General features: G+C 42.6%; 1 protein-coding gene across 1 annotated transcript; it reads left to right on the top strand.

The window, feature by feature from the left end:
• Positions 1 to 9,715: 9,715 nt before the first annotated feature.
• Positions 9,716 to 12,290, top strand: LOC112292180 (cytochrome P450 85A1). The gene has a single exon (XM_024540410.3). It carries the CDS (start codon positions 10,267 to 10,269, stop codon positions 11,839 to 11,841), a length of 1,575 nt encoding a protein of 524 aa, XP_024396178.1. The 5' UTR covers positions 9,716 to 10,266; the 3' UTR covers positions 11,842 to 12,290.
• The last annotated feature ends 689 nt before the right edge of the window (positions 12,291 to 12,979 follow it).

The raw sequence follows: 12,979 nt of genomic DNA, 5'->3' as shown, positions 1-12,979 counted from the left end.
TTTGGGAAGATTGAGGCAATCGTTGTTGAAGTCAATGTTGTAACGGTGAATCGGGATTTTTAATAAAGTGGGTTTGATTACTCTTGACTGTTTTGTGAAATCGAGTGTCACGGACACAAAATACAAACTTGAAATCTAACAAGAAGTTCAAGAAGAAGTGGCAGAACTAGATTAAACAGATGAGTACAAGAACAACACCAGAAAGGTGAGCTAGAACTCTAAGAGATGTGTTGTCGAGACTGAAGAACTCTTCAGCCTCGACTCCTATATATACTACTGACCTATGGTTCTAAGGAAGCGCATCAAGAAGCTTCCCAAGAACTATGAAGCTTCTCGAGCAACTACCCAAGAGCTAGGAAGCTTCTCAAGTAACTTCCTAGAATCTACTAGAATATTCTAAGAATCTTCTAGAGCCTTCTAAGGGAATCTTTAGGGAATCTTCAAAGAATCTTTAGGGAATCTTTGAAGAATATTCTAAGAGAATATTCAAGGAATCTTTTGGAAGTTTCTAGAGACTTCTTTCTAGAAGGTTCTAGAAACTTGTCTCTAGAAAGGTCTAAGGACTATGTCCCTAACATCACCTCCTCCTTTAGCTTCGAGGTCTCCGAGAAGCAATGTTATCGTCAGTCAATACCAACCCAAGAAAATGAAGATCTGTCGCATAACCTCTGCTATGAATTCCAATTGTTGTTCACGAGGCAAGTGATTCAATGGTCCTTGAAGCCAACGCTAGTGGCCCACGCCTTCAACTTCTGACCAAGCATGAACCTCCGTGTCTTCATTGTGAAATTGTCCTGCAAACACTCCTTCTGGCTGACCATTGTAGGCAGGCTTGACCTCAAAATATAATCACCAGCGATCTGTTGCTCGGAATCCTTCGACGTCGTCGTGGTGCAGGCGGTTCTTCATCTCGCGGTCGTCTTCGTGAGCTAGTTGCTTGAGATGACATGACAAGTGTAGTATCTTGGCTATCCATATTCAAAGGCTAAAACAATAAGAACAAACTTGGGCTACTAACAAAGTTCTACGCTATCTTGGAGAGAATGACTACATCAACTATGGATTTTGGTGGTGCTCTCTCCTCTTTTCTGTTTTCTGGATGAGCAAGCTTCAGTAAGAAGCTATCGTCAAACCGGCTTGGGTTTCTCAAGATATCGTCGATGAAACTCTTGTACCTTTTGCGGCGCATTCGCGAGATTTTCGGCCGGCTCCCATGTTCGTTCATTAATATCGTAACCGCTCCAATGCACAAAGTATTCTAATTTACCCCGTCTTTGCCGTGAATCCAGGACCTTTTCCACCTCGTATTCTTCGTGGTTCTCTATTTCTATGCTAGGTGGTGGACATTGTACTCTTCCAGGAAAAGACGATTCTCGATAAGGCTCCAACAAAGAAACATGAAAGACAGGATGTACCTTCATAGTAGCTGGTAACTCCAGACGATACGCTACAGGATTGATCTGCTTCTGGATAACAAATGGTCCCAATCTCCGATAGTCCAATTTGTCACATGGCCGCTTGGTCTTAATATTTCGTCGAAGCAGCCAAACTTTGTCTCCAATCGTGAATTTAGGTGCTTGATTCCGAAATTTGTCCGCGGACGCCTTGTAAGATTCTTGGGCAGTTTGCAATTGAAGCTTCAATATAGTTTGAAGTTGCGAAAGCTCCTTCACCAATCCTTCAGCTGCCGGATTGTTAATCGTTAACGAACTCCATAAGTCAAGCTTCGGATGGTATCCATAATTGAAAAAGAATGGCGTTTGTTGAGTTGACGCATGAAGGGTGTTGTTATATGCGAACTTGGCTAGCGGTAGATATGCGGCCCAATCATCTTGTTGATAGTTGATGGTGCAACGTAAATATTGCTCTAAAACTTGATTCACTCGTTCTGTTTGGCCGTCCGTTTGAGGATGAAATGCTGAAGAAAGCTTGATATCCACCTTCAATATCTCAAAAAGAAATTTCCAAAACTTTGACACAAACTGGGTTCCTCGATCCGATACGATATCATCTGATAGACCATGATATCGATACACATTATCAAGAAAGAGTCTTGCTGTGTCTTCGCTTGACGATGTCTTCTTGCAAGGGACAAAATGTGCCATCTTTGTAAGCCGATCTACGACAACAAAAATGCTGTCAAATGAATTCGATGGTGGTAGATCCGTAATAAAGTCCATGGAAACCGAAGACCATGGTCGGCGCGGAATAGGCAATGGCTGTAGAAGTCCATAAGGCCGATGTTGAGGGTTTTTGGATCTTGAACAAATGTCACAAGATACAACAAAATCTTTCACATCCTTCTACATTTGAGGCCATCAAAAATCGCGGGAAATAAGTTCCAAGGTCTTATTGAATCCAAAATGTCCCGTAGCTAGAAAGTCATGACGAGATTGAAGAACTCGGAGTCGTGTTGGCCCTTTTGGGATATACAACCGCTCTTCGAAATATACTAGATTTCCTTCCATCTTGAATTTATCATCACTAGCATGTTGCTTGATATCAAGGACTAGAGAATCTTCAATGGTTGCGACCCGTACCTGGTCGAGGAAGTCAGCATCAATTGGTACAATAACTGCGTTGAGTCGAAATTTCTCTGGCTTCAACAATGTCGTGCACTGTTGATCAAATGCTGCATCTCCAGCCTTTGGCGCGAGATATGATCTCCTTGATAATGCATCGGACAACCCTTGTTGCTTCCCAGGCCGATAAGTAATAACAAAGTCGAACCTGGATAGCGACATACTCCACCGAGCTTGACGCCGATTCAAAACCCAAGCCGACATAAAATACTCCAAATTCTTGTAATCCATATATACGGTCACTGGATGTGCAGTTCCTTCGAGAAAGTGGTGCCATTCTTGGAAAGAATCTACTATAGCAAGGAGTTTCTTATCGTAGATCTCATAGTTGATCTCAGCAGCAGAGAATTTTCGAGAATAGAACTCAACTGGATGGAGCTTCTCATCTACGCCCATCTGTGAAAGTACAGCTCCCAAAGCAAAATCCGAAGCATCTGTCTCCAAATAAAAGGCCTTTGTAAAGTCCGGATGTACCAAGATTGGAGTTGTAGTAAATACCATCTTCAAATCTTGGAATGCTTTTTCTGCGATAGGTCCCCATTCGAGCTTGTCCTTGCACGTTAACCGAGTGAGGAGGGCAGCAACTTGAGAATAATTCTTGATGAAGATCCGATAGTAGTTAGCAAATCCAAGAAAACATTGTACGTCCCTAACCGTCTTCGGAACTTCCCAAGACATGATTGCTTCCACCTTCTTTGGATCCATCTTCAATCCTTCCGTAGTCGCGATGAATCCCAAAAACTCTATCTCAGTTTGGTGAAATAAGCACTTCTCCAATTTGGCATAGAGTCCTCGCTCCCGTAGTTTTTTGAGTACCAGACGAACGTGCTTCTCATGTTCTTCCTCGTTCTTAGAAAATATCAAAATATCATCTAGATAGATGACAACAAAATCATCTAGATGCTCTGGAAAGATGTCATTCATCATGTGTTGAAAGACCGCTGGAGCATTAGTAAGACCAAATGGCATGACATTGTATTCAAAATGGCCATACCTTGTTCGAAAAGCTGTCTTCCATTCATCTCCTTCCTTGATTCGCACAAGGTTGTAAGCTCCTCTTAGGTCAATCTTTGTAAAGATCCTTGCACGCCTAAGTTGTTCTAGAAGACCAGAGATCAAAGGCAGTGGGTAGCGATTCTTTTTTGTCACCTTGTTGAGACCTCGATAGTCCACGCACATCCGTAGTGAGCCATCTTTCTTCTTCACAAATAAGATTGGTGCCCCAGTTGGCGACTTCGAATGACGGATGAAATTCTTGGCTAGATTCTCGTCAATGTACTTCCGCAACTCAATCAACTCCGTCTGCGACAAATTGTAGATTGGTCCAAAAGGTGGTTGTGCTCCTTCTTGCAATTCAATGGCACAGTCATAGGGTCGATGCTCTGGCAGCATATCAGCATTCTTCTTTTCAAAGACATCTTTGAATTCTTCATACTGCTTTGGAATAACCAAAGTCATAGTTGCATCTTCTCGAGTCGGAGTTGCAAAGATGACAAGAGGTGTATTTTGCTTGGCTTCCTTCATGAAAGCCCTTGCACCTATAAACAAGGATTTGTTTCTAGACATTGTCTTGGCAGATTCCACCTTCAAGGAATTTGTTGGAAATGTCACTTTCCGCAACTTCCAATCTATCAATGGATTATATCTATCAAGCCAAGATAGTCCCAAAATGATAGGACATGAAGGGGTCTTAATAACATTAAACACAATATTGCTCTCATGGTTTTCAAGACGTACCTTCAATGGTTTAGTTTCATGGATAACATTGCCCGAAGACAATGGTCGTCCATCTATGACTTCTACATGGACATGCTTAAGTTTCTTTACAAGAGAAATATTGTGAAGCTTGGCAAACTCTTCATCTATAAAGCAAGCGGATGCACCCGAGTCTAATAAAGCATCGACTTATAGTTCTTGAATACCCAGATGTAAAGGTACCATAAAACAATCTGAAGGTTGAGCTGAGAGAAAGGGACCTTGATTAATTTTGGATGTTGAGATGTCCAGCCGCACGGTCCCTATTGTGGCTGGGCGTCCTTGTTTTCCTGCATGCTTGTACTCCTGAGTCTTGTTGTTTGAGGCTTCTGTTTCTTCCGACAATCTACAGCTTTATGGCCCGCTTCTCCGCAATAGAAACACAAGTTTTGTTCAAACCGTCGCTTCCTTTCCTCAGCTGTGAGGGGTTTGAAACGTACCGCATCAATTTGCATGGGTTCAGGATCTGTGGAGTGATTCTCTGGACCTTTTGAAAATGTAGCAAATGCTCCATCATTTCTCCAGCCTAATCATCTTTCTTGTCGTAATTCAAAGAGGCGGTTGTCACAAATAATTGCCTGATATATAAGTTCTTCTAAAGTATCCGCCTTAGGCATGGTGATCAATAAGTTCTTGACATCATCTCTCAGTCCATATCGAAATCGTGTCATGAACGCCTTATCATTCCAATCAAGAACACATGTAAGCTGTTGAAATTCTGCAGCATAGATTGCAGTAGAACGTGATCCTTGTCGCAGATTTTGTATCTTTCTTTCAGCCACTCTTTCTCGATCGCTATCTCCAAACGCAGCAGTAAGTCTCTCTATGAAAGCCTCTAGGTCGTACAATATTGGAGAATCTTTCTCCAATAGTGGAGCAAACCAAGAGCAAGCATTTCCTGATAGAAGAGTACCTATGAAAGCAACCTGGGTGAATCCATTCGGATAACGAGAAGGGTATAGGCGTAGGTAAAGCCGTACTTGTTGCACAAAACCTCGAAAGTTGGCTCTTGTTCCGTCAAACTTGTCTGGCATACTCGCTTTTGGTTCTTTCGTACTAATCCTTGAAGTATCTATAGGGGTCGTATGTGACACATGTCTTGCTTCTCTCAGTCGAATAATCTCTTGTTGTAGGCTATGAATTTCGCGTCTAGCTTCTTCGGTCACTAGATCAATTTGACGTTCTTTACTTGGATTGCGAAGAAATGCAATCTCCTTTCGTACACTATTCATAAGAGCTTGAAGATCTGCAAGAATTGTCACTCTATTGTCTACTTGTGAAGATGCACTGTCTATGACCTGGTCTACTTCCATATTTAGAGAATAGATGGATTAAAATTTTGAGAGAAGAAGAAATTGCTAAGTCTCTTGGAGAAAATTGTAGCACTACCTGTCACTAAAACCTACTCGGAGAAAAGGAAAAAAAAAAAAAAAAAAAAAAAAAAAAACACTAAACGATTTCAGTTTTAGAGGAGGGTAATCCGCAACCTCTAAAAATGCCTCAATGCTTTCGAGAAGAGGGGTAATCTGCACTTTATCAAGAAGGCAAAGCTCTGAAATCGATGTTAACAGTCTTTTCTACTAGCTATGCTAAACAAAAAGAAGGAATTAATATCAGTCCAAGAGAGGGTAATCCGCAACCCTTAGAACGCTCAAGTATCTCCAAGGAAAGGGGTAGTCCACTCTCTGCCTCAAAGAACTAAGCTCTGATATTGTGATTGAGAAAATATCAGTTTAGAGGAAGGTAATCCGCAACCCCTAAAGCACTAAAATACCTTCAAGAAGAGGGGTAATCCGCTCTCAAACAAGAAGGATTCAGCTCTGATATTAAGATAAAGGTAGTCTCGACAAACTATCACGGACACAAAATACAGACTTGAAATCTAACAAGAAGTTCAAGAAGAAGTGGCAGAACTAGATTAAACAGATGAGTACAAGAACAACACCAGAAAGGTGAGCTAGAACTCCAAGAGATGTGTTGTCGAGACTGAAGAACTCTTCAGCCTCGACTCCTATATATACTACTGGCCTATGGTTCTAAGGAAGCGCATCAAGAAGCTTCCCAAGAACTATGAAGCTTCTCGAGCAACTACCCAAGAGCTAGGAAGCTTCTCAAGTAACTTCCTAGAATCTACTAGAATATTCTAAGAATCTTCTAGAGCCTTCTAAGGGAATCTTTAGGGAATCTTCAAAGAATCTTTAGGGAATCTTTGAAGAATATTCTAAGAGAATATTCAAGGAATCTTCTGGAAGTTTCTAGAGACTTCTTTCTAGAAGGTTCTAGAAACTTGTCTCTAGAAAGGTCTAAGGACTATGTCCCTAACATCGAGTTACGTCTGTGATTGAAGAATTAAAAGGGTGTCTATAGGATTGAGTATGCAGAGTGAATGAAATTTATTGGGTTAGTCTAACAAGACAGTCAGTGGATACAAGATCGTGAGTATAAAGCGGTATCGGAGATTAGTAGATTGGGTTGTTCGGGGTTCTCTGTAACGTCTAGAGACCTACCGACTGGGCAAAAAGGACTTCGGCGAGCAGTCGAAGGGCATCCGTATAGATTTACGGTGTATTCTTGCAGTCGTTTATATTTCAGCAGTCAAAAACTGATAAACTGCTTGACGATTGGCGAATCTCTATACTACCTTCTACAGCCAGATGCGCGGCGCGTTCTCGAGCAGGAAAGTACGTAATACGACAACGTAGAAGCTTTATAGATGCTACTTTGACTTTATAGGTGTCTGTGATTGACTTTTTGTATTAGAAACGTGGTCAACAAGTTGGCCATGTGCCACACATGTTGTTAGCTTGAAGACCAAGCTAACTTTGTGGCCCATTCGTAGAAAAACTTGCCTTGTAAGTTAAGGCATGTGTCCTACAAAGTCAATACATATTGGAGGTCCTATAGAACATCGCCACATAGCCCTTAGTTAGATAATATATATAGAGACAAGAGTGAAGCCCTCTTCACTCTTGTCAACTCTTTTCTTGCTTCTAATTTAGTTTCAAGGGTCTCTAATTTTTTTGTCTTTTGGCAATAGCCATTCTTGTTTCTTTCTTAATATACATATCAAGTTATTTCTATTTTTTCATCTTTCTTTGAAAAAAGTCTCATTTGTTTATTTGTCTTTATCAAGTTCTTGTCCTTGAGACCTGCAAACAATCAGAGAAGAAGACAAGGCATGCCATTTCTTCTCTTAATTTATCTTACACTCTTGGTAATCTACATCTTGTTGAAAATCCACACTTTCATTTGCTCACTCATATTATCATCTTTCAAAACCAACAAAAAAACAAAACACATAATCTTTCAGAAGAGTATAACCTCAATATCGTGCAACAACTTGACATCAAACAACCCATAAATCAAATATTCACTAATTCTCTCACTTATCATAATCCTACTATAGACATGCAACACACTGAACATGACACCAATCCATGCATTTATAATACAATACAAGCAAGTTTACCCTCATTCAAGCATTCACGGGTACCAGACAGGCCAGCTAGCCCGAATCCTTGAGTTAATACAGACACAGCCAGTGTCGGAGTAACCACCATTCTATGGTTTCCAGGAGCACAAAACAGCCACTCTGACATCAGAAAAAGAAGTCAGCTGGTGGTGCAATTGGCACCGTAGAATCCAAGTCTGATGCAGTGGAGTACTTCGGAGAAACAGCTGGGTCTACCGCCACACTGCATCGTTTCTCCTTGCTGTTGACGCAGACAGCCAACCACCAGGACCACTGTTTGCGAGTACATACACAGTCTTTTATATATATATATATATATATTACATTGGTGTGTAGGATGGACCTGACGTGGAGAGGGGATAAACTTCAACTGGGGAATTGATGTGTATGGAGTGCCAGCCAGCAGCATTCTGTGACACTGTGAGCAGTTTTGTTACACTAGTTTGGGGGATTGTGCTTCATTCCTTTTGACGGGCACCATTTGAAGTCAACGGTTACTCTTCCTCGAATATCTATCCACAATTGTCAATTTTTTCATAAGTATATGTGTGTATATATATATATATATTTTTTTTTATTATTTATTTATTTATATGTCTGTATTTTCATGTTTATATATTTAGCTTCTGGAAATGTTGGAGAAGTTTTGAAAGGCATGTTGTAAACTTATGACACAAGTCAATTGTCATTGTTGCATTTTGATGGTGATTCCGGGATTTTTATATAATTAGTGACACATTGAACCAACTTTTATTCATATAAAAATATAATGATTTTAATGTAATACAATAAAATCAACTAAACAACCTAAAATTTTATTTAGTGACAAAAATTGTAGAATATATCAGAACCTCAATACTCAATAATTTAACAGTAATTTTAACTTTTGGAATTTTGCATTGATAGTTTAGAGCCTTTAGTATGTAATACTATATACACACTGAATAATTTTTTTATCATGTAAAAATTACAAACATCCAATTTGTTAAAAAAAGGATATTTATGAATTAAAACTCTAGATCTAAAATAATCAAAACAGAAGTTTAAAATATGTGGGCATACTGTTATAAGAATATCAATATACAAAACAACAGTAATGTATTGGCATGTCAACCTTTCAAGAATCAATAAATTTGAAAGCTACAGACACAATTGTTTAATCACACAATCATCAGTAAATAAATGCATGCCATGTGATGACAAATGCACAGCAACCGTCAACCCAATCTGCACTTAATGACATATTGCTTTACATCAAAGATTTTAATGCATTTTTTAAATTATTAAATTATTTTGACATGTATGGAGTGGCTCCATTCCCTTAAATCAAAGATATCCAGAACACAAGCTGCCAATATCACAGAATCTGACTCACTACACCAATATCATAAAAGTACTTCAAAATATATCTATATTTATATATCTATCTATCTATATATATATATAAGTACTATAAACAATGATAAATCAAGGCATGCAAAAACAAACACTTTTTACAAACAACACGACATCACATGAAAAATGGCTTGGTCTCTTTTTCACTCTCATTTCTTTGTCAGTACCTGCTTCAATGAATGGACCTCTCATTCTCATTCTCAGGTATAACATGGACAAAACAGTGGTGCACCATGACCATGTCAGAAAACCCAAAGACAAAAATTGTGTGCTACATACATGCAAGGCCATGCGCACACCCACCTAGACACACACACTCATACAGTGGAAGTGGAAGGTGGGGGCAGCCATGTGGCAAACCATGACCTACACCAAGTGCCCAATTTTGCCCATGAGAAGAGACCTTTCTTAATAAGCATAGGACTACCACAACCATGAGGAGATAAAATCACATAATAAAACCATGAGAACTAAGTTAAACAAGAATGTGGGCAACAATACAGTGGACGTGGGTGGGGGCTCCACTGTGGAAGCAGCATTACCAGGCTCTCTCGAAACGCGAGCTTGCAGCGTGGGACGGCGTCATGGAGTCCCGGAGATGGCGAGGCTGCGCGTGGTTGGTGACGGTGAGGCGTTGACGGAGCGATTACTTTGACGCAGCTTTATGGGGGTGGAGGTGGAATGGAGAATGAGCAGCTCTCGTGTCCGCCCCTTCGGAATAAACGCCGCAGAATTGCTTCTTGTGCGTTCTCGCCGTGTGCTTGTCTTGTCTGGATGCCATGCCTAGCACTGCCGTCGCTGCGTAGGCCCTCTTCACCCTGTTTCCGACTTGGTTCTTTAAGACTGCGAGTTTTGGGTAGTCTTACTCGTCGAGAATCCCCCCCCTCTCCCTGGTCAATGTCCCTGTTGCTTGGGTTGTTATAAAACCTTCGATGTTGCGGTGGTTTTGTCATTGCTTGCTTTCGAGGTTGGATTCTAGTGTCCGCTTCGCTGTCACTTGAGTGGATTGGCAGCGAGGAGGTGATCAGTTGGGTGGTAGGAGGGAACAGTGTGAGCTGTTGTATGAACTGTTGTGTGAGTCTTTGGGGTGAGAGGGAGAAAGTTGGGGGAGGCGTTCTGGAAAGGGGACTGTGTGTTCAGAGCGAGATGGATGGTCGATTGTTTCTGCAAGGGCTTGAGACGGTTGCATTCGTTTGCGTCTCGGTTTTGCTGATTTCTCAGCTATGGCCTAAGAATGAAGAGCGTGCCAAGATTAATACGCGCTTGCCTCGTGGGTCGTATGGCCTGCCCCTCGTTGGCGAGACGCTGAAATACATGGCTAGTATGATGACATCCGCTCCCGCGTTCATGGCGGAGCATCGACAGAAGTACGGGGAGATGTTCAAATCGAAGCTGATGGGCGCGTTTTGTATAATCACGACGAAAGCCGATACGATCAAGTGGGTGCTTAACCATGAAGGCAAGCAGTTCGTGACTGGGTACCCGAAATCCTTTCGCAAGGTGTTGGGAGAGTACGCCGCGCTGAGCCTCCACGGAGATCAATGGAAGAGCACGCGGCGGTTTCTCGTGAACAGTCTCCGCGTCGAGTTGCTGAGGGAGCGCATTCCGACGATTGAGCAAGCTGTGCTGGAGAATCTGAACCCTTGGGCAGCAAAAGAATCCGTGAGCATCCGGGAGGAGACAAAGACGTTGGCCTTCAATGTAGTGGCGCAATATCTTCTTGGATCGAGGCTAAAATCAGGCCCCGTCAACGATTCCCTGCGCAACGACTTCTACACCTTGACGGAGGGGCTGTTTGCGCTGCCAATCAATCTCCCTGGGACCAACTACAGGAAAGGGCTCGAAGCGCGCGCGCGCATCATAGAGACGCTCGAGCGAGACGTGGTGAGCCAGGCGCGGCCAGTTGGAGACGAAGACCAGTACGCCGATTACATGGACTACATGCGGAAAGAAAACTTACCTGGAACCACCGAGGAGTTGCTGCTCGAGAAGACTCGGTGTCACGTACTGGGGATGCTATTCGCCGGCCACGAGACCGCCGCAAGTGCGATGCTGTTCGCCGTGAAATACATCATGGATAATCCCCGCGTCCTGAATGAGCTCCGGGCCGAGCATGAGAACATTCGAATCTCGAAATTCGAAGGCGGGAGCCTGACATGGGACGATTACAAAAACATGCGATTCACGCAGTCGGTCATCACCGAGACGTTGCGGCTTGCGAATCCCGTCGCCTTGCTGTGGCGTGAAGCAACGGAGGATGTCCAGTTGAATGGGTACGTGATTCCTAAGGGCTGGAAGACGGTGTGCGCAATTCGAGAAGCGCATCACGACCCCGCATTGTTCGACCGCCCGTCTGAGTTCAATCCATGGCGCCACGAGCAGGAAGTGATGAACCCAGCTAAGAAGTTGCCATTGCTGGGGTTCGGAGGCGGCCCGAGGTACTGCCCGGGAGCTGAGCTCGCGCGCGCCGAGATCTGCATTTTTCTGCACCACCTGGTGACGAAGTTCGACTTGAAGAGTTGTGGTGAGGAGACGGTTTCCTTCTTCCCCGTCCCCAAGTTCAGCAATGGGCTCCAAGTGCAAGTGCAGGAGCGTGATCTCTCAACCAGAATTTCACACAAAATCAGGGTGCACTAAATTCCATCTTCATCCCTTTGCTGATTCGCCGCGATCGAAGCGCTCTCATTCTTTGGTTATCCTGAATTGTAAAGGTCCTTTCGGGAAAACTGCTGCAAGACACGAAAATACCGACTTGACTTTCTGCTGCCAATTCTTTTTTTGTTTTTTAATTTTTCTTCTCCCTCAGAGCAATTGGGGAACATGATCATCCTCGCTGGCAGGGATTTAGAGACAAAGTATCCAGCATTCACAAATTTTGAGCTGGGAACCGTGTAGAGATAGACAAGCTAACGAGCCGCTATGTAAGGACCGAAGGCTAGCTGAAGCCGCGAACCAACATTTACGAGTTCTGTAGAGAAGTGTCAATGGTTTTACACACAATTGGTTGAGAGACAGGACAGAAATCAAGAGCCTGATGTGTAGAGTTACCAACCATGCAATGAAGAACAATTAAATCTGGTCAAAAACTGATTTTCCGCACTGCATGTATGTTAGCATTGTCGTTTATTGTCATCCAGAATGCAATCCAATAATGCAACCCCCTGTCTGACGGGAACATTTTGTCGGTATTGCTCGACAATGGACGTCGTTTATGGAGCTCTTCCGAAGCTGTCTCTAACACCCACAGGGGAAAAAAGTGAAGGAAGTTATCTCCACCACCTTCACAACGCAACATGCACCACTAAGTTCAGTGCAAAAACCCAAAGATCAGAGTACTAGACCAGGATAAACTGAGCTGATTTTGCAACAGCACGAAGCAGGTTGCGAACAGGTTTTGAACTGCCCCGACGTGGAGCTACCACACCATCATCTAGACAGAATACCAGGTTCTTACCTCTCAGAGTACCCACGTTCACGAGACTTCATCACCATCGTCGTTTGTTAGAACTCATCAATCTGATGTCGATCAGTTTGCTGAAGAATACAGCATTTCTCAAATTCAGCGTTGTGATATTGTGTGAGACATGAGGCTAGCAGAAGCTGTTTATCAGCGTGGTGAAGAGTTTGGTGAACCTTCCGGTGCTGAAATGCAGTGTTATAGAAGCTCGTGTGTACACATGATTTACTATCAGACTGACTTGATGTGGTCTTCTTCCCTTGGTACTACAATTCACTGTGATTCTACTATTTTTGTAGATACATATACATGTGTGTG

This window comes from Physcomitrium patens, chromosome 15 (assembly GCF_059467195.1).
Source record: "Physcomitrium patens ecotype Gransden chromosome 15, ASM5946719v1, whole genome shotgun sequence".
In the NCBI taxonomy this organism is placed as follows: domain Eukaryota; kingdom Viridiplantae; phylum Streptophyta; class Bryopsida; order Funariales; family Funariaceae; genus Physcomitrium; species Physcomitrium patens.
Note: the sequence above shows the minus strand (reverse complement) of the source record. Positions and strands in the feature narration are given on the sequence as shown.

What these genes read in the sequence shown, in the direction of transcription:
- LOC112292180 (XM_024540410.3), top strand. Translation starts at nt 10,267, where the DNA reads ATGAACTGTTGTGTGAGTCTTTGGGGTGAGAGGGAGAAAGTTGGGGGA.